Genomic DNA, 22,755 nt, shown 5'->3' on the forward strand with positions numbered 1-22,755 from the left:
AGCGGTCAAATTCACGTGGACAGTAAAAGAGTAGTTACGGGGGGGGGGTGCTGAGGAGAGGAGGGAACAGGGAGTTTGTGTTCAATGGAGTCGGAGTTTCCGTCTGGGGTGGTGAGAAAGTTCTGGAATGGATGGTGAGGATGGTGGCATGACACTGAGAATGTATGGAATGCCACTGAACTACGCACTTAAAAAATGGTTAAAATGGTAACTTTTAGGTTATGTGTATTTCTCTCTCCATGCACGCACGTGCACGCACACACACACACACACACACCCAAATCTGTTAGGAGTGATGGCCAAGCTCTTATGACTAATGGGTGTGACCTTTGGTGTGTAACCTTTGTGTTACCCTTCTGCATAGCAGGGGCTGAAATTACTTCCTAGTTCTTACTTGTGTTTAGAATCATCATAATTGCTAAACAGAGTGTTAATGGACTTGGCGGTCATAAAGACCTTTCATTCCCCAATTACAATCCTGGTGACAAACGAGCGCTCTTCATTTCCACGTCAACATTATAAATAATCGCAGGTATGACTGAGGCAGAGAACGAGCAGAGCCCTCTCCTCTTCATGCTGGACACGAGTGAGCCCCTCCTGGGCACAGAATCCCAATCTACCCCGCCCTTGTCCTGAGATCAGTCCCTACCACTAAGAGGTCACATAGAAAGCCATTAAAGAACAAAGATCCTAATTATCTCAAGTCCTTGGGATTTTAAGGATTTGTAAAAATACATAAAGCAGACTTTTAAACATTATCGTGTTGGGTTATAGCTTATAAATTAAACATTTTAGATTACATTGGACCTACATTTTTAAAGCAGTCTAATCCCCAGAAGAGAGCGGAAATAGCTCGTGGGGTGTTCAGTTCAGTGAACACAGATCCCAGGGTTTGGGGAGGCTGGTTTTGAACTCTGTCTCGATTAATCAAAGGTTACTATTGTCCCTCGGCCTGAATAATAATTTCCCTTCCTTTTTTGCTTCCTTATGAAAGACCATGAAGTTCTACTCTAAAAATTATAACATGTTGTGCCTGGGAGAAATGTTTAATTTTTTTTATTTATATATGCTTCCTCAAACAAACCCCTTCAAACAATCTTTTGTTTTTATTTTATGCCTTCTGAATTTCAGTTACTCATTTGGCATATGAACTTAAGTTAAATACTCAATCTATATTGCTTAATAACACAAAGAGATACAGAAATGGATGAGAAAGCAAAGAAAAACAGAGGTAGGTTTAATAAGGAGCCTAGTAAGAGTTTCCTATCTTGTCAGAACTTAGTGCTTAGGTTTCTTTTAAGAAAGTAGTTTCCTGGCCCAGCCGAAACTCCCTGAGCCCTGCAAACCAGCACAGCAGCATCCTGTCCAAATGTTATTGTGGAAACACTGTGCTGTTCTAGGTCAAATGTATCCAAATTAAACCAAGGGAGATGGAAATGACTCTCCCTTGATACACCCTGGTTGCTGAAAGTGGGTTTGTTTATATGAGGAGAATAAAATTTACAGCTAAATATAAAAAAAAAAAAGATACATCATCATCACCTTGTAAGCCTGAGGAACATGTCATTCCACCTCTGGACTCTGGAAAAAAACCACGAAGGTCATGCCTAAAATAAGACCTCGAAGGGCTGAGGATCCCACCAGAGGTAAAACCACAGACTTTTCCCACCTCTTGATGAAGGCCTCAGGCAGGTTACAATTGGACAGTGAGGTCATTTCTCTTGAACCAGGACAGAGTTGTGGATTTGTTATTCCAACACACACACACTGACCCCTGGGACAGCTTCTGAATAAGGTGTCTGGTCTTGGTATGAAGTGGTGATTACTACTTATTTTTCAAAAGTTATTTACACCGACTGTTGGAGCCAAAGAGGAGAGAGACAGAAACAAAATGTTTCTGTCTCTCTCTCTCTCTTTTGTCAACTGTGAAAGAACTTTTAAAAGTTGGTGTTATGAAAGATTTCACCTCCTAGTTACTAAAATAAAGATGACTAATTGGCTTCCTAAGGAAACACAAAAGAAACCAAAAAGTCACATGCAGCAAAGTGTTACTTTTTAATAGGTTTCTATTTTACATTAAAAAAAAAAAATTCTTGACGTTTTAGAGGACATCCATGACCACTTGGACTGCCTAAAAAAGGATCTGGTTTTGCCTCTTACTGGGTAAAATTCCTTGATTTTGCAAAACCTCTGCTTCCTCAATCTGTAATTCTACTTCCTACCCTCAGAAGAGGTTATGGGGGTTAAATCATCTCCTATCCATAGCAGCACTAAGCCCAGAGTCTGGCACATGTTGGGGTGCAATCAATTCCTTCCTTCCTTCTGGCTTTCAGTGACTGGGGCCATTGACCAATGTTGTTATACATGGAAATGGGGAAAATGAAAAGATCAGTAGGCGTAAGGGGGAAAAATGTTCCAGACATTTTAGCCAAAAATGAAAGTCTTCTCTAACTCTATACTGTGCATGGTCACCGACCTTAAACTGACACATGGGCTGTGTTATACTAATACATACATTAATATTAAGGAAGAACATTATATTTTCAGCTCTTAACTTTAAAAAGCCATTTAACCTCCTCTGTGTAATCTGCAATACTACTAGCAGAAATCCCAAGACTCCTGCAAGAGTTAATAAGCCCCATCAACACTCCTATATCAATTTGTTCCATTTTGTTATATTGTAGTCCCTTATATGGTTAATTATTTGCCTGTTTACTGTGCTAACCTCTTTACCAGTGTTGGATTCATGAGAGGTATGCGAGACAGTTCTTGACCGCCATGTTTTCTGTTGCAGCTCCAGTGCTCTTCCAACATGTGTTGAATAAATGAGGTTGAACTAACATAGCCACATGCCCTTTAGACACTATGGGATCTTGCTGATGAAGGCTCCGCCACTTTTTAAATTCAATAAGCACTTTAATCGCCAAGTTTATGCCGCTTACCTAAAGAGGCCAATTTTACAAGTTAATAAAAACGTGGATTGCCGGTTAGATGCCAAACAATCAAAATGATGGTCTACGTTCGTATAATTCTGCCTGCCCTGCTGTGTCCCAGAACCCTCATGCTGAGTTTCGAGAATTCTCCTATCCCTCACACTACCGTCCCCTGGAGGAGTTACCTGCTCAATCCTGCCCAGCTCCCAAGCATACCCACGGGGTCTTGAGCGAACGTGTGGGCATCAAATGGCAAGAGGTTAGATGCTCCTCTGCCATAAATATGAAACACCCTTCAAAAGCCAAATCAAAGGAGGGGAAAAAAACCCTGAAACAGAAGACTACATTTTAATTTTCTTGACATTTTTTGAGGTAAAAAGCAGCAGAGGATACTATTTTTCCACATTAGATATACTTGATTAAGTTTCTATTGAGGAATCTGGTGTCCTTGTGAAAACATACCCTCAGAAGCAGCACAGTGTAAAGAAATAACCACCGGACTCTGAGTCTGGGAATGAATACCAGGAATTACTGGCCTCCACAGCTTTCTCAGGTGTTTTTCTCTTTGCATGGGAATAAACAAATGGCAAAAAGGGTGTAGGCAGAGAGAAGTGGGAATACAATACCTGCCTTGCCTAGGGTCCTCATGAAGACCAAAGGAGCCAACAGACACGGAATTCCTTTGGAAACTTTAAAATCCTCCAACAAGGTGAGACCCCACTGTTGCGATTTTTTTCACGTGGAGGAAAATTCTATGAAAACTGCCTCTCAAAACTGAATTCTTTCTTTCTTCAAATACACTTTTGTTAACTGCTTGTTAATGACAATTTATTACGATGTGAATTCTAACAAAATAAAATTTTCAGCCCGGCAGTGCTAACCGAAACGAATGGGAAATAAAAAAAAAATGTATATTTTTTCATATATCTCACTACAACGAGGACCATATTCTTTTCAAAATGACTACGGAAAAAGAGCAGTGTAACTGAAGAAGAAATGAGCCCGGTTCTGAAGCATTCCGTCCATCACTGTGTCTTCCTAAATAAAAATCTCTCCGTTCTAGTCCTAACCATTGCTCAACACTATCAGCTTCTCGCTGTCCCTACTGCCATTCCTCTAGGTCAGGTGCATGGTCTCTTGCTCATTTGCTGAGCTAGCCTCTCCCCAGTCTGATTAATGGCAGGACCTTTCTAGCATAAAGCCCTCCACAGCGGCGCACCTCCCGCGTTGCCTCTCTGACCTGCCCCCTCGCGCCCCTCCCTCCGGCCAGGCTGGGCTCCAGAGTCCCAAGAGCATGTGGCAGGCTGCAGTCTCTGGCCTTTGTCCCCCAGCTTCTTCCTGCTGGCCACACTTTGCTCCCCCTCCCCACTTCTCTAGCTTAGCTCCCGTTCCTTCTTCAGGCTTCAGCCCCCTTTCCCTGGGAAGATTTCCTTGACCCTAATAAGTGCCCCTACTGTGGTTGTCTGTCTTCTCCCCTGGCTCTCCTCAGGCTCAGCTACAGTTGTTTTGTGATGATCTCCACCCTGCTGACCGTGAGCCCTCAACTTCCCCGGGGCCAGGCCTAACCATGTGCTCAATTAAAAAAAAAAAAAAAAAAAGTGTGGGACAAATAACCCATCTCCTGTTCTGTCTGCTTTCGTTGTACGATCCGGCACAAAACAAAATAAAACAACACACCGCAGTCATTCTCTAGAAAACACAGAGATGCCACTGAGTCCTTCACAGTAAGAATGAGGACCTCCTTTTCAGGATCATGCCGAGCCAAATAGGGAGAGAGGTCCGAAGGAAGAGTCGAGGGTCTCAGACTCATATGAAGTTTCTCCCAAGTCTCCGCATTTTAAGACCACTAATTTCCTCATTGGTCGTGCCCTTTCAATATTCCTTACAAAGGTATTTTCAATTTCCATTTGACATGCACTTTCATCAGTTAATTTTTAATTGAGCCAAATATTAAATGCTCACATTAACCAGACAAAGCATGTTTAGCTACTGATTTGCAGTGACAGCTGGTGTTATTCTCACACACAGGCCAAGCATGAAATAGAAAACTAATAACCCCTTAAGTGTGTTCTCAAAGTATCATTTATGGGAAAGAAGACGACTTTCAAAGGAGACTTGTGCAATGGCTGTCATTTTTTTCCCCCGAGCCACAAGCTGTTACAAAGCAGGGAAGCTCATTTTCTCACGGATAGGACAAGCTCAAGAATCCCACTGTCACTGGATGTATTCATTAAGAAGGAATCTGGCAGTAGCACAGGGGACGGATACTTTGGAGAACAGGCCAATTATCTGGGTGTCCTTTCTAATTTGAAGTTTCTGAATTCACTCATAGATAAGCCACTTGAAGAGGGTCTGGCAATGGTAACATAATGCACAGATGGCCACTAAAGAAACGAGAGGGAGGATGGGAGAGAGAAGAGATTTTGCTTGTGGTTTCATTCATGGGGACAAATCTGCAAGCTGACACATCCTTCTTTTTAAAAAGCCCCTGGAGAAGTATGGTCAAGCTTCATTACAAGTAAACAAATCATACAATCTTTCTCAAACAGATGACAAATGATGAGCAATAACACTTTGAGTTTGCTTCATGCCAAGGGATGAGGGTTCTTAAAATACAAATTTCACCAGTTCTGAAAACCACAGAAAGGCGGTGATTCTTGCTTCAAGCAAGAGAGAGAAGGGAGTCCAACGCTGCCAGGCCAGTGGTTTTATCCAGGACACCCCTGGTGGTCTCCTTGCTGGTCAGTGTCTGGAGAAGTAAAATCTTAGGTTCTCTCACCTCTGGGAACATTGAGATCTACTGACTTCCACCTTCAACAGGAGGCTTGTTTTCATGGGAGAAGAACTAGGGGATCCTTTATTCCTATGACTTTTATGCTGTGGTTCTTTTACATTGGAGCTACAACACTAATCAGGGGGGGAAACCACCTTGTTCCCACTGTGAGAACCCTGGACAAGCCCTGATTTCTTTTGTGACAAGGTGATGAAAATCTCAGACATCAAGACTTGTACTCAGCTTGAGATTTGAGCCATGGGACTGAGAGCAGCTAAGCACGTATACAGAGGCTGTGGTCATTCTATGTATAAACAGATATAAGGTGACAACCCATAGCCTAGTGTCTAATATTAGCATTAAAGACTTTTATTAAAGTTGAACATTTAATGTAAAGCAAAATCTAGACTTGTCTTCAAGTATGAAAGACATACTTTTTCAATTCAGTGATGAGGGATGAAATCAAAACACTTCCTAGGTGTTTTTCTTTTTTCATTTCTATTAAGTATTAACAAATCTGTGACGTGGGACATTTGGAACACAGACGCACACTCTGTAGAAAGGAGAGTAGGAGAATGTTAGTTGGTTAGGATGAGTTAGATGCTCAAAGTACCTCTTCCATAATCTTTTATTGATTAATTCATTCAATAAACAATTATTGTATGTACCTACGATCTACTCTCCTAGCTGCAGGTTAAATAGAATAGGAGAAATAATTTACGAAATGACAAAGTACCAGTGAAGGAGAACACTTTGGTTTTATAAGATCTCCACAAATAGTGGTTATTATTAGGATTTTGGGACAACGCTAATTTGACCCAAGTTGAATTACTGTTTAAGTAGGCAAACCGGTAGTGGGAAGCCAGGCTTTGAATAGTTAACTCCCAAGTTAATCACCACAATCCAACCCACAGAAGTCTACAGAGGACTTTTGGGGAAAAGCTGTATGGAATCAGCAGGGGCAGTTAGGACCATGTTTGGAAACCCAAGAAGGAAATGGGAAATATACCTGGTTTGGGGGGAAAGGCATATTGTATTCTTGCCCCAAATTCTCTCTTGAGCTCCAGGTCCTTAAGGCCAACTGCTAATGGGCATCTCCACCTGGATATACTACTAGAAACTCAAGTTGAAAATGTCCAAAGTTAACTTCATCACATTTACCCCACAACACAGCAACAGTTCTTATCTTTCCTCTTTCTCTTGAGAACCATATCACTTTTTGAAGGAGCTGGGTTTCAGACTTGAGTCTTCTGCTTCTTCAATCTGTTGTCAGTCCTTTGGTTTCCCTTCAGCACTGCCCCCACCCATCGGCCCCATCTTTTCCATTCCCTACTCTGCCACCATGGTTCAAACCCCCTACCTGGTCTCCCACTGTCCAGCAATCTTCCACAAGCCCACGCATCCCACCTTGCCTCAGAACCCTTTTGATAATCGTTTTAATGTTAACCAAGTTAAATACAAACCTCTCTACCTAGGACCCAGTCATATCTCATGAGAGAGCTCTACGTCCCACTATTGTCCAATTAGGACAATACTCTCTACTATTCCCACTATTGTCCAATTAGGCCTCATACATTCCCGTCTGCTCTGACTTCTCCAGGCCAGTTATCTAAAACTCCCTCTCCCCATACCTCCTACTGTCTCCCTCCTGCATGAAACTCTTCCAGATCCCCTTCCAGCTGGACCAGATCTCTCCATCCACTACATTGCAGCAACTTACATCTTTTTAGTCCCACTACTGGTTGGCAAGTTCCTTGAAGGCAAAGTTGACCTTACACATTGTTTTACTCAACTAAAACACCTGGCATACAGCCTTGCACATAGTAAGCCCTCAGTAAATGTGTTTTCAATGAAAAAAATTAACGTGCATGATATTCGAAATCACAAGATCTTCGTAACTCTTTTCATTTCCATCCCTGCCCTTTGTGAGTTAGGTTTTGTGAACGATTGCTCATTTGCCTTGATAAGACTTCTTCATACTGTTTTCTTCTTATACTGTTACTTTAATATTTAGTAAGTGGCTCTGCCTCACTATACCTATAATTGTGTTATTACAAAAACTCAAAACCACCTCTAAAAGCTTTCAGTTTTAAAATGAGAGAGAGAGACAAAGAAAGAGAGAGAGAGAGAGAGATGTTAGCAGGAATTCATAAGGGAAATGACTAGGAGATAGTCCTGAAATTTTAGACTCAGAAGTGCCAACTGGCTTCATTTATGGACTTGCCTTTTTTCTTAAGGGATAAAATACCAATCTCTAAAGCTGATGATATAGTTTGCAGTTAATTTTATTCCTATTCTAATAGCAAGAAAGTAATATATATATATGTACATATATACATATTACTCTATGTATATATTGCCTATATATATATATATATATATATATATAGGCAAATAGGCAGAGAATTAAGAGGACTAAGTATCTGTCCCAGATTCTTCTGGAACATTCAAATGCACCTGAGTGGACTATCTGGCTGCAATTCAATTTCAGAGTCACTACACAGATACAACATTCATGGTGTTGCCAGCTAAAGCAATCTTCATTCTCAGCCAAGAAGAGATGGAAATCGTCAAGAAGAGATGGCCTGCAACATTGATCCTTTGTTTGGTGCTCTAAGTATTCAAAGTCGTAAACTCTTGATACTTCCACAGCTTAAGAAAAGACAGTTAAAAAGAGAGAAATACAGTAATTGGAACTATCACTAGCCTTGATGGAAAATCTCCCCTGAAATATTAAAGCTTCACTTGACGCAGTGGGTCCTCGGGTTGTTTTCAGGAGGCATAGTAAAGAGGAGAGTGGGGTCAGTCATAAGCTTCTGACTCATTATGTTGAAGCCCCAGAGAGCCGATGAGCTGATTATTAACTAAAAATGGAATATGGCTCTATCCCTGACATTCTGAAGGCAAAACAAGGAGCAGGATGAAAACACAAATTTTCCAAACAGTTTCCCAGGGAAGTGCATGTTCCATGTGTCACGGGGAAGAGAGGTCCACATTCTGTAGAGAAGTTTCTCATAGAATCCTGTCAATCGCCCAAGAAAAATCACCCAAGTAGCTCTCAGTACATTGCTACAAACGGTTGGGGGCGGTTTGGGGAAGTAGTCTGGAATAGAAGCTATTTTAATTAAGTTAGTCAAAACTTAATCTATGTCTAGAGTATAACCCCTCTAATCTCACACTGCAGAGATGAAGCAAATAAAACTTCTGCCGGCAGATTCTACCCCCCCCACCCCACCCCCCAAGCGGCTGGAATTCACGATCTCTGGGGGAAAACGTCGCCTCTGTTGACAGAATTGTGCCTTGCTCTGCTGCCTGCAGCAAGACGGGGGTCGAGGTTATATTCTGGCTCTGGCCACAGCCCTTTCCCCGCTCCCTCTTGCTGGAATAGAGGCAGAACATTCTTTGCTTCAGGTGAATCCTACCCTGTGCGTGTTGGGAGGGCACAAGGAGCTACATCCAGGACGTCTCTCGGTGGTGGGATGATGGGCAGGTAGGGGACAGTCATGGGGCAAGGTCCCCATGAGAAAGCCCCAATGGCTTTGGAGAGCTAGAAACAGTCATGCGATCATCATGCGTACTGAAGGACAGCTGGGTTGATCTGCTGTCTGGCAAGTAACAAGCAGAGAAACAATGTTGGCACTATAGAATTGAGCATATATCAGAACAAACTGGAAAAGGAAAAAGGCTTTGTTGTAATTTCAAAAGTTTTACAATCTCCATTTAAAGAAAGAGGACCATGAGTGTAAGCAGTTAGACAGTGGTAAGACCTGCCCTTCAGGAACATAAATGCTAAAGTGGACCAGAAATTTCTCTAAACAGATTTGGGAAGAGAAGCCTCTTAATAAACGAAACAGTACTATAACCTAAAACAAAAGAAAACAAAAGCTTTTTATTTAAATCTCTCCCAAAGGAAGAGCCCCTGTTCTGTTCAAAATCAACTTGTATTTTTCTACATACAAGGATGATTTAAGAAAGACAGTTCTTCAAATTCAGTTATTCTAATCATCCTATTCAAGGCCTTGATTGTCTTTTAAATACAAAGAATTAATGAAATACCTTAAAAATTGAAGACAGGTGTTTATTAAGTCTTCTTAATGTGTATTAAGGATGCTTAATGGGTAAATATTTAACAAGGGAACTCCCCCGGCCTTTCAGTTCTCTTAAGTGTGTGTTTGTATTGTACAGTATTTTTTAGGTTATCTACATTTCTCCTCCTATTTAAATCAGACGTAATGCACACATGAACAGCCATACGGTTAGAAGTAACATTTTTAGGCAAAGATAGAAGTGCATGCAAAATAATATATACTTGGGTTTTTTTTTTTCTTTTTCTCTCTAAATCTGAGAATCTAGGATCATGCTCATAGGGCTGCATGTAACTATGAGTTTACTTAGACACTTACAACACTAGCCCGTGAGGTCACCCAAGGCAGGGGTAAAGCTGACTTCCCTGTGTCCCCAATCTAACCCAGGGCCAGGCACATCAAGACTTGCAATCATGTCTGTCGAAAAACTGTCTCAGTCCTTGGATGATTTTCAGCGTTAATCCTGTTTAGATGTCAAACACTAGTATTGTTTGAATCAAACCAAGAAGAATGAAAGAAAAGCTTCTTAGTGAAGTAAATTCACAGAGTGGTCTCCTGTATGTAGCTGGGGGAAAGGGTGACCAGCTTGCAAGGTTAGGGCTATGCCTGAATAAGGTGATGATATTAGATTACCTTAAAAAGGTTTAACAGAACCTCTGAACCTCAAATACAATCTATCTCTTTTCCTCTGGGGGGAAAGCCTTTCTACTTGTACACGACAAAGACAGTGTTGTTTTTCCAGCACAAATGCACTTGTGCTGAGATACTGCTTTGCGCGACTATTGCTGAGACATGAGTGACCTCAGAAAGGGGCGCGGGGAGAGGCGAACAGGAGTGACTAGTGATAAACACAGCACCCACATACCTGCTTTCCGAGTGGGTTCACCATTCCTCCAAAAAGCTGGCTAGGACTAGAAGTAGAGATAAGGAAAAACTCTGAGAGTTTGCTATTAAAAACAACAGCAACAACAACTTGTGGCTTTCTGTTACCTGGAGTTCTGTGTGGCCTCATGACATTTAAACATTCTGAAAGGTACCAGGTCAATTAAGAATTGCTAAAAAGACCAATCAGTCCTCACTAGAAAGCGCAGCTGAAAGTAACAGGACGCGCAAAAGAAAGCCATGTTTGCAACAGACACTGAATAGCAATGAAAGCTGTACAACAGAAAAGGGAACTAAGTGAACTATAAAATTTTACAAAGGTCCACAAATACAATCACTCAACAGCACGTGACTTGCAAACTCTAGGGGCGATAACGTCGTTTTTTTCTACAGAATAAATTATTGCAGGGAGTCATGTGATTCTTAGCAGGCAGAAAGATACACTTTCCCAAGGAAAGTTCATCATTAAATATCTTACTTAAGAATGGATCATCTTCGGACTATTTTTAATCTCTATCACTTCGCTGCCAAAACTGGCCATAAGCAGCTGATACTTGGCCACCAGGAAAATGATGCTTTTGCACTTACTTCGTACACTGGCATACGAATGGTATTGCTTTCCAGTTAATCAAGTGTTTTGGTGGGTCTGGACTGCCAACAGAAGACAGAAACTGCCTGCCGACCAACTAATAAAAAGGAAGCTAACCTCTACTGGATATGGAGAAGTAAGTTCCTGTCTTCCTAAACCACAAAGACCAAAAGACCAAAAAAAAAAAAAAAAAAAAACAAAGAAAGAAAGAAAGAAAAAAGAAAAGTCACGCCACCATCTCATCAACAGAATGAAGCTAATCTCTTATTTAAGTCTTCTCTTTCTTTTAGTAGCCCACAGCTCACTCTCTTCTGAGACATGAAGCTGAATATTGTCCCATTTCTCAGCTTGGAGGGAGCAATCAATTTCACCCACCGTCAACGTTCCCATATCTCAACACTTTGCCTACAAGAGCCCCTTCACCTTGAAGCAATCTCAGTCAACACATCTATAGAACTCAAACCGTGTTACGAGGGGGTAAAATAATAACTAATGGAGGTATCAAAAGAGCGAAATCTCCGGCCTTTAATTGAAATAGAAGAGCTGTGTTACTTTATTGGGATGAATAATGCCAATACAAACTATATAGCTACCATGAAAAACATTCTTGAGAAGACTGAGCTTACAATAATTTATCTTTTCTCTTCTGTTCCACTGTATCTCGTCCAAGGATCAGATCACACTAGAGGACATGTGGGAAATATTCAGTATTCTAGGTAATACTAGAAACCCGTGAGGCCGCTGGAATGGGACACCGGAGGATCCACCCCAGATTGTCATTCTTCCTAAAAGATGGCCCCAGGAACCAATGGTAGATAATAAACATCTCTAATTGTTACGTGCACTTGAAAACCTGTATCTCATGTGAACCACAAATTCAGACTCATTAGCTACGGGGTGGAACCTGAGCTTCTGCATCTCTAAGAAGCCCCCAGGTGATGCCCCTGCTGCTGGTCTGTGAACCCCACTTGGAGTAGCAGGGTCTCAGACATTTCCTAGAACTAATGCTGTCTTGTAATCCCTCTGTCCTGCTTCTCTCACAATGCCTTATTCAAACTTAGGAATAAAGCCACACTCCATTCTAACCCAGTTTCTTCTTTAGTCTTTATTTAATTTGTAGACTTCTGGGACTATCTCTCAGACGCCGCTCCCTCCAAGACGCTGCTTTCTCCAAGCTATGGAACATGGACTACAAACAGTTTTCCTTCAACTCAGAAGGCTGATTTTGCATCAAAAGCAGCAAAGATAAAAAGTGACTTCCGATCTGAAATGCCCATTATTCTATGCGCAGTATGATCCACTGAGTCCTAGAAGCCACACACTTCATTGTCAAAGGTCAAAAGAACGTACTAGCTCTCTTCTGAAACTTGACCATTGCCATTCAGAGTACTTTACACTGTAAGACGCAACACAGTATTAAGGATGCAACCCTGACTGGTGCAAATTTCGGGGGGAAATCTGTATGCCCTATGCCTACACTAAACATTTAGATTAGTCATGCCTATTTGAAAGGATAGGTAAATCATCTGTAACTCTCAAATATACCACTTTGATTCCAAAGTATCCATTTATGATTACATTTCCTGATACCTCCTTTCTTTGGCCAAATTCCTTTGTTTTCCTATATAGTCATCCATCTACATGTTGTTCTGAAAATGACACATTTTACATCAGCTATTTGTGCCTCTATATGATTTATTTTTACTATGAGAGGTTTTGTAAAAAAATTTCTTTATCACGTTCTATGGTATGTCCTTGTGGTTTGGCATCATAAAATACAGCCTTGACATTTATCAATCTCAGATACCTGTTGACCACAAAGATAGGCTCTACTATGAAGACTCTATTTGGAAAGGAGTTAAAAGTGAGACTTCACTTGAAAAGGAAACTCAATTGCATGAGATGTTAACATAGTAAAACACAACAAAACAAAGGCCAAGGTTCTATCTTAATTTCTATCATAAGCATATGTCTGTTTCCTAGCTTTTTATTAAATTTCTTAACAGATGACAGTTACCACCTTGGATTTCTTTCAACTAGAAAGAAAATTTGAAATATCTTTTTCATAAAAATATGAACTGTCAAATCAGTTTTACTTTGGTCTTAAAAAGATCCTTTTGGAGTCTGGAACTCTCTACCTTTTTGGTTATGGTGGTTAAAAATAAAACCACCTACTTAACCAAACATTTAGCAAAAATATCCTTTTACCCTGTAGTGAATTCTTCCAGAATTACTAAAGATCTGACAATCCAAGATCTCAAAAAGACAATTCGCAAGGAGCATTTTACACGTTAGGAATTTAAATGGGGATATTTTACTTTTAAACACTGAACAGTGGCATCGAAATTTTGTCCATTTGATCAAGTAGGATCAGATTTTCATGTCAGCCATCTACTTTCTTGGCTTTTTCTCTTTTTTCTTGGCCTTAATATTAGCATGCTTGTAAACTGTAGTAAAATATGTAATGTGCTTCTTGAAATTGAATCCACTTGCAGTCATTTCTAGGCTTTGTGCTCCTGTTAGGTCCTATAAAATAGTAACATCAGTAATTCTCCCTAGAGACCATACAAGGAAGGACTGCATTGCAGCCTTTTTCAAAAAGAATTCTTCACATTAAAACAAAACGTCTGAAAAATTTCCAGACAAGATTCCTCTTTTACTTTTTCATAAGTTAGTAATTTTACATACAAGATGTAGATCTCAATTAGAGTTCTTCAGTCTTAGGATCTGGACCTCCTCCCCCCAAAGAATCACACAAAAACAATACCTTTATGCTAACGTGATAGAAGCTCTATCTAGCACCAGAAAAAAATCACCTCACAGATGTTCTTCAAAGCTACAGGCATCGATCACTACAACTAACGTCAGAGCATGAGAGAATCCACAGCTGAGAATCAATGCTTCTACGCTCTCTATAGACATTGTAGATGCATGTTTCTTCCGCAGAGGAGACCACCAAATGATGTGGACTGTAGGTGGTGAAAAGTAAAATATACTAAAATTACAGTAAACTTCGAAATCGTACACCGGGTATAGAAATAGAACACAGAGTATGCAGCCAGGACAAATTATGTCACTGATGAGATAAAGTACCCATGGCCCAATGTTCTTCAAGACACTCAGTCATGCCCACTGGGAACAATGTGGCACGCACCACAGGATGGAGCTCATGGACCTTTGGGAAGTCAACTTACCTCTTTACAAACACATCTAAGTTCTCCAGGGAAAGCGGCTACACCGGATCTCCTCTTAGGGTAGATCTTACCAAGTGAGTCAGAAAAGGCATGCCCTTGGTCCCCTGGTGGAGTCTATTCTTCTAACTGGGTAGTTCCCAAATTGTAGTACAAGTAAGAAACCCCCAGGGGAACTTGTTTAAGATGGGGATCGCCAAACCATCCTGGAGTCTAGCTCCTGAGGAGTCCCGGCGTTTGTCGGGGGCGGGGGGGAGGATCTTTGGACCCCCAGTTTGAGAAGCCCTGAAGGGATACCATTTATCCCGAGATCCCACTGGATAGCAAATGCTGGATGTTTAAGACTCGACGGCTGGCAAGCAAGGAAAACACTTTTGGTCAGAAGGAATCATCAACAGTACTGTTGGCAGGGGGAGCTTCAAACGGGGTAGGGGGGGAAGGGAAGCAGGCAAGCTGATTTTACGTCCCTAGCTCATCAGCCTGCCCTTGGCCCAGGAGCCCACCCACACTCCAACCATGGACTCTCAGCCTCAGATTTGAAACGTCCGGCCCAGACTCACATTCAAACAGACATGCACCTACCCAGCCTCCGTTGTCCTGGATCCAGGTGTGCAAGTGCCGGTTCAGGTACTCAGTCATCCACAGAGCGATGTTGTCCACCAGGGGCGACATCTCCCGGTTGACGCTCTCCACACACATGACCCCACCGAACTCAAAGAAGGCCACGATCCTCCCCCAGTTCACCCCATCCCTGAAGAGCTCCTCCACCACCGTGGCAAAGCGTCCCCTTGCGGTGAAGGGTGTCAGGTGCAGCTGGCTGGACATCTCCGCGAAGTCGCGGCGGTAGCGACGGGAGAAGTCGTCGCCCGCCTGGCGCAGGGTCAGGTGGACCACAGGTGGCACGGGGTTGAGCGCAGGGCCCGCGGCGGCGGCGGCGGCGGCGGGGGCGGCCGGGGCCGGCGGCGGCGAGGTCCTGGCGGGCGCGGGAGTGCGCCCGGGCTGCGAGGAGTAGATGCCCGGCGCGGGGGCGGCCCCCGGGGGCGCGGCGCCCGCGTCTCCGGCGTCCCACTCGTAGCCCCTCTGCGACAGCTTATAGTGGATGTACTTCATCACTATCTCCCGGTTGTCATACCCTGTTCTCCCAGCGTGCGCCATCCTGCCCCCGAAAGCAGCCGGGTACCAGCAGCACCTCTCGCCCCTGCTCCCGCCCCACGGCCCCGAAAGAAAGAATAGTTATAATCCAGCTATTTTATTGGATGTGCTTTGCATTCTTGGATGAGGGGGTGTCTTCAGTCACGCGGAACACTTGATTCTGGTGTTTCCCTCTTGGCATGAGATGCAGGAAATTTTTACTTAAATTCCTTTCGGACCTTTATTTCATGAGGCACATTATTATTAATTATGGTTAATATCAGTCTACTTCCTCTGCGATGCTGAAAGGTCAAAAAGAAAACTAAGTCAAAATCAGGTGCATTTTCCTTTATACACTGGGTGAAAGAACGCAGGGCATACACACTACAACTTACACAACTAAAAAGAATGTATTTAACTGCCTGGAAATTAAACTTAACTCGAATGCACTTAAAGTTAAAATCTCAAATGTTTCCATTGGAAGTTACATTAAACCAATTTCCTGTGCAAAGAACTTACTTGTATTTTTTAAGGACAGCATGATCCTCTGTCAAGTTTCCTTTTTTGTGAAAACAAAACAAATGCATAAGGCAAAGATTCCATCAATCTTCAGAGCTCCCCAGTTATAGCTGCTTTGAAACTTCCAAATGAATCAGGAGTTGGGGGAGGGAGGGTAAAAAATTAGGAGAATTTCCAGTTTGATTCCCAGACTTCTACACAGAAATGTCAATCCGTAGGAATCCCAACCGGAGATCTCAAGAGCACGAGAAAAAAAAAGGCAGCGGCGGCGGCAGATGAATTACAATTTTCAGTCCGGTATTCGCAGAAGTCCTGTGATTTTCCCCCTCTCGGCAATTTACACACGCACACACACGCGCGGGCACAGACATGGATCTCTATCCGCGGGACCGCTTCACTCCTCCACGGGAGACAGACAGGGACCGGGGGCCGGCGGACGAGCCGGGCACGGGGGCAGGAATCCTCTTCTGATTAAACTCCGAACAGCAAATGCATTTTCCGAAAAGCTGCTTGATAAATGAAGGCAGGACGCGCCCGGCCCGCCGGTGCCGAGCGCGAGAAGCCCGCGCTGTGTGTGGTGCGGCGAGGGGTGGGGAGAAGGAGGTGGTGGGGGAGGGTTTTATTTTTTCCCTCTTTTCCTAAAAAGGATGACTGCTACGAAGTTCTCCCCCCTGGACCCCCTCTTCCGCTGCACCCCACCGGCGCACCCCGCCTCCGGGCTGCGCACCCTTTCTCCTCCTCCTGCTCCTGCGCGGCGGCGCTGGCGGCGGCCGCCCCCTCCGCGCTCCCGCCGCGCACCCGCTCTGGGCGAGGACGGCCGCGCCGGCGGGGAGGGCCCGGCGTCCGGCACCTTCGCTGGCGGCGGCGGCGGCGGCGGCGGCGGCTCGGCGGGGAAACCGAGCGCGGCGGGCGGGAGCGCGGCGGGCGGGGGAGGGGGCGGGGAGGAAGGGGGCGGGCGCGGGGCGGGGGGGGGGTCTGGCCTCTTACTTCATTCTCTCTAACCGACTGGTTTCCTGTACGTACGTCACACGGTTCATTCAAAAAAAGAAGAAAGAAAGAGCCCTCCTCGGAGCCGCCCCACCGCCCTCCGCCCCGCTCCCATTCCCGGGTTAAAGGAGCCGCGGCCGGGCCGGGAGCGGCGGGCCCCGCCGAGGACACATGGCGCGCAGGGCCCGCGGCCGGGGAGGGCGCGCCCGGGACGCCTCCGCCCGCCCGCTCGGCCCGCCCGCCCGCCGGGCCCGGCCGGTGGGTGGCGCGGGCGGCGCAGGCCTCCCGCGCGGCCGCGGCGCGGTGGGTGTGCGAGGGGCCTCCTCGGGCCTGCGGCGGGCCTGGCGCGCGCTCGTGGGGCCCGAGTGGGGCCGGGGTCGCCTGGGGGACTGCACGCGGCCTGCCGGGCGGCTGCGTCAAGGGCGCAACCGCCGGGAATCAATTCGACCCTTTTAACCGAGTGTGTGTGTGTGTGTGTGTGTGTGTGTGCGCGCGCGCGCGTGTGCTTCGACCCCTTTAACCGAGTGTGTGTGTGTGTGTGTGTGTGTGTGTGTGTGTGTGTGTGTGTGTACGTACGTGTACACATCGTGTTGCCGGCTCTTGGCAGCTGCCAGGGAGAAGACCCAGGCCCACGCTGACCCCGAGCAGTGGGACCTCAGCGTTGCCCTCCGGCGAAGAGTGGCAAGGGAAGTCCCAAGCGAGGTGTTTACTTTCAAGTTGCTTCCTAGGTGTGCAGGCGCAACGCACACCCCGGGGACACCATCCTGACCAAGGCCAGACGTAGCTCTCAGCGGGCCAGTGAGTGGCGAGTCGAGGATATCCAGGGCTCTAAAATGGCTAAGTAAATGTTTTTCCTTTGCCCCTGGCAGGATTGGCGCTAGGTTGGGGCTGGACGCTGCACGGGGCTACAGAGTAACTTTCGGGCCCCGGGTCCTAACACCAGGGTGGGTGGGTGGGTTTTTCCAAGGCCTGTGGGGTCGCCTAGCAGCTAGTGCTAGATGGCTGCACCTTCTCAAGTTATCTACACACACACACACACATAGATATATATTGTACACACAAGCACACAGTCTTTCATTCATCAGCCTGAATAGCCCCTAGGAGAAAAGCACAAGAGGGCAAACAAGTTGTGCGTGTTTAACTATTTTTTATCTCAGAAAGTCTTTGACAAAGCGTCAAGAAAAAAAATGTTTACTAAAACCACAGCAGCTTACCTAATAGGGCTCAAATACAAATATATAGGATGCTGGATTATAGTGCTCATAGAAACGCGCTGCAATGTGTACAAACATGTTCTGACACCATCTTTATTTTGTCTCGTTCCTAGTCTAAAATCAAAGCATGTATTCTTGAGCAAAATAAGCACAAATTATTTTCACTTCATTTAGCATACCCACTCAACCAACGTGCCAACCTCTTGCATGTAGGGATGGGTGCCTCGTACAAACTTCTTATCCCCGCAAGAAGGAATGAAGGAAGATGCTCCTTCCTGCTTTCTAATGGCTGTGACATGGCACTGGGGCGTGGGAGGTTCTGGCCTGGAGATGGACCCTGAGTATAGACTGACCTGGGCTATGTGTTCTCACAGAAAGAGTAGAAACCTATACCACCAATGCCTCCACAGGATGGTTTAAGGATCTTCTAAGAAGCTTGTCTTAGACCCCCAAAATTACTTAAGAGGAATTTCAAACCTTAGTGCTTCTGAGACCCAGCATGTGAGTGAGGAAATGAGAGGACAGACTGGAAAAGAGATTGTACTTCTGCAAAGGGGGCCCCAGAAGGAAATGGATCCCCCATTCCCGGAAAAAGAAAAGCCTCCTTGTTTTTTCCCCCCACCTTTGCTCCCACAGAGCCTCGCTTGACAGATTTTCTCAGACTTACTTCTTCGGTGGCATCTTGGCCATCACCAGCCATTCTCAGGACCGGTCTGCGTTCCGGTCCTTGACTAAGATTATATATTACCCAGGAATGTTCTGAATTCTCTTTATATCGAAAGAGTGAAACCATTCCTCCATTCAGATTTGGCTATTAGATTCCACCTTCAAGTGTGAGGGCAGGTATTGTTGGAAGTGTGCAGATTCACTGTCTCTGGGTATTGGGGAGGGAGTGGAGGGAACCCTGGCCTGAGTCAGGAGTCCTGGGTTTGAATCCTAGATCGGTGCCGGAGACCTTCCAACAACCTTCCACCTGTATGCACTATGGGCTTTTCACTTCCCAAGATGCCTTCCACTTTTCAGAGCCAATGGACTACCCTGCCTGCAGCTTTGTCTGGCTGGATACTAGGAGTAGGGTAGCACCAGGAAGAGAAAAGAACAAGATACAAGGAAGGGAGATTGTATCAAGAGCCTGAAAGGCCTGTGTTTTCCTTCTTTATTCTCCAGTCTGCCAAACAAAAAGCTTTTTATTGCCAGTTTTCGCCACCTACTGGTTGATGTTTAACAGTATCATTCAGAAAGTTCTCTTCATCCATCACCAATATAAACACTTCCAAAGTTTATGAAATTCAAAAAGGACATTATTCTAATCTGGGCATACATGTTTTATATATAGGCATGTAGTATTAAACTATTAAACTCTTATTTAAAATGAGGATACAAAAACCCCATTCATTAACTGAGAAGGAATTGACAACTAATAGATAAGGTGAAAGAGTTAAAAATATAAAACATGACCCCAAACCACTTAGGCAAACTAAAGTGGAAATAAATCCATAAAGGAAATGAACTGACCAGAGGGAGTAAGAACAAAGGGTTCACATAACCTGCATAAAAAAAAAAAAAAAACCTGCTTAAAAAACAGTATCTCCCAGACAAGCAATCCAAGAACACTAATTTCCAGTTTCAAGTGTCTTCTATATTATCATTTCCAGCTTTACTGAGATATAATTGACATAGGTTATATATTATGAACTCTTACACTAAATAGTGTCACGTGTTTTCAGATGGGTTGCATTTGTTGTTGGTCATTATTATAGAATATTATTATAATACGAATTCCCAATTAGCATTAGGTACTAACAGTAATACTGTTCCCAGTGCATTAATGCTCCAGAACCTGTCTTCTGCAATAGGACTGATTGAATCCGATTTGTCCACTATGTGCTCTCAAACCATCCTTGTCATTACAAGCAAACACTTCTGCCAAATCTAAACCAACAGGCCTTGGTTTAACTGAGAAACCTACTTAACTAATTTTGAGGTTCTAAACCTCAAAAAATGTTTAGAATAACTAAGGAACAACCTTTGAAGCTAGGCAACGAACTGCAGATGAATCATTCTGTTGTGTGAGTTTAATAGCAGGCAAGTCATGTTTCCTTCTGGTTCACAAAGGCAAGTACAGGAAATTTACTCGTGGCAATTTTTTCGTTTCAAATCCATGGCTTGGCATTTAAAGTGAAATAAAATAAGAGCAGGGAATTAAATTTTTCAAATGGCTACTGCTCTCGTTGGATCGAAACTGCAGTAATAGGCCCAGCCAATGTGATAACACCATAGTATGGAGGGGAAATAGGCAAAGAATTTACATTCTTCTGTGCAATGACTTTTATTCTCTTATGTGATTTAGCACACAGCACAGTGTCTCCCGGATATTACTTACTGATGAACATGTTTAGAGAAATCAAGGTTAATGTTTTTGTTTCCTAGGGCTGCCATAAGTACCACGAGCTAGGTGGCTTGAAACAGCTTGAAACAAACCCCACAGTTTGGGAGGTGTGAAGTCCAAAATCAAGGTGTCAGCCAGGCCGGGCTCCCTCTGAAGGCTCTAGGGAAAAATCTCTCCTGGCCTCTTCCTAGCTTCTGGTGGCGGCGGGCAGTCCTTGGGGTGCCTGGGCAGGCATCTGCGTGACTCTGATCTGCCTCTGTTGTCATGTGGCCTTCTCCGTGTCTCTCTGTGTTCTATTCTTGTAAGGTCGCCAGCCATACTGGATCAGGAACCGAAAAACCTCATCTTAACTCAGTTATATCTGTAAAGACCCTATTTCCAAGTAAGGTCACATTCACAGGTACTAGGGGTTAAGATGTCGACAACATCTTTTGAGGGCACACAACTCAACCCATAACAATATATATCTAATATGGGATCTTCCAAACTAATGAGAATGGTTTTACTTCAAGGCTCAGGGCACAGCAACTCCTGAATTTCAAGGGGCACCACGATCTTTTTAAAGCTCAAATCTGGCCACTTTACATTTCGGCTCAGAGTTCTTCAGAGGCTAAAATCGCAACTCCTCTACATGGCATGATCTGGTGCAAATCTACCACCTGGGCGCCACCCTTCTGTGTTCCCTTCTTGCAGCCGTATTAACTCTGTGCTTTCTGGAATACACCAAGATCTCTCGTGCCTTTTGCCTTTGCACATCTGCTCATCTCCCTGAAATGCACCCAGCCTTCTCAGAGCAAATTCATACTCGTGCCTCGAGTTTCATCTTCAGACCTTCCCCCCAGTAAGACCACGCCTGACTTCCCTGGGCAGTCCCAGGAGCCCACCTGTGCCGCACGGGATAGGAGCATAAAAGGCAGAAAATGCAGGGGTTTGAATGTGGGCTCCATCGCTTAGTAGCTGCTACCGTGGACTGGTTCCTTAACCTCGCCGTGCCTGTGCCCCCCTCCGTAAGGGGATATGGAGAGTACTACTTGCGGGGTAGTTTGAGTTTGGTAGATTGAGATGAATTAAATGTGATGTGCTCACAACAGTGACCGCCACGGGCTAGGTTTTTAATGTTAATTATGATAACTTCATCATAGCTCTTGTCAGATTCACAGGGTAATTTCTGGTATATGTTTTCCTCTGTAGATTATAAACTCTTTGAGGACAGGGACTGTATTTTTCCCTTTGGGCTTTCCCAGCCTAGAACAGTGTCTGACATTCAAACATTTGTGGTATAAAATTCAGAGGCCCCCAAACTGAAGAGTGGAAGTCCAGGAAGACTTGTAAGAGCCTTGAGAGAGATGAAGGAGTGGGGAGGGAAGAAAGAAGAAATGTAATCACCACCAGGGAGGGATGAACTGTGTACGCAGAGTAGTATCCCCAGGGGACTGGATGCCAGGCTCAGTAAATATAGACTGAATGAGGGGGAAATCGAGGGTATAAGATCAGGAGTGGAGCGCAAGAAATTTTTTTTTCCTTTTTAAACATCCAAATGTAAAAATTATAGAAGGGATATCATATGCCATTTATGGTATATATACTGCTCAAATTTAGAGAAAGCTCAAGCTTGCAAACCAAGATGTCCAAGCAATCTCTTCATGATGGAAACCAAATTTTCCCACTTAAAGATTGAGGAATATTAAGGTGTGTTATTTTATCTATCGGTCCTAAGAAATATTTCATTGTTAGTATATGCAGGTTTAAAGTGTGGGAAATTATTTGTTTTTATATGAAATGTAATTACATTAAGAAATTTTACTAAATTCCACTTTTCTTACCCTTTTACTCATGTATTCCATATCTGAGTCACACAGACACAGAGCATATTTGAAACAGGAGCTCAGAATGCCAAGTACTTACTCTGAAAATATTAGTTCCTAAAAAAGGATCAAAATCAAGCCCTGTCAATGTTTAGGATGCGAGGTTAGGATAATGTTATGAAAGAGGTTTGTGTTTTCCTTAAATGACTCCTAAGAAACTCAAATTTCTAAGGAAAAAAAATACATTTTCACATCTG

At 44.0% G+C, this 22,755-nt stretch overlaps 1 protein-coding gene across 10 annotated transcripts in view; it reads right to left on the reverse strand.

Annotated features, from left to right (window-relative positions):
* Positions 1–16,966, reverse strand: part of BCL2 (BCL2 apoptosis regulator) — a 167,408-nt gene extending 150,442 nt beyond the window's left edge. For 9 of the 10 annotated variants that reach the window (XR_003516840.1, XM_027575631.1, XM_027575635.1 and 6 more), the window contains exons 1-2: positions 16,104–16,966; positions 15,036–15,886 (exon numbers count right to left, since the gene is read on the reverse strand). Coding sequence is in view for 9 of the 10 variants with exons in the window: in XM_027575631.1 (XP_027431432.1) it covers positions 15,036–15,608 (573 nt within the window). In the remaining variant the exon portion in view is untranslated. Of the gene's footprint in view, positions 1–6,166; positions 6,260–15,035; positions 15,887–16,103 lie in introns of those variants that run through there. The other variant, XM_027575634.1, reaches the window with a different exon arrangement.
* Positions 16,967–22,755: the final 5,789 nt, after the last annotated feature.

The sequence above is a fragment of the Zalophus californianus genome, chromosome 14 (genome assembly GCF_009762305.2).
Source record: "Zalophus californianus isolate mZalCal1 chromosome 14, mZalCal1.pri.v2, whole genome shotgun sequence".
In the NCBI taxonomy this organism is placed as follows: Eukaryota; Metazoa; Chordata; class Mammalia; order Carnivora; family Otariidae; genus Zalophus; species Zalophus californianus.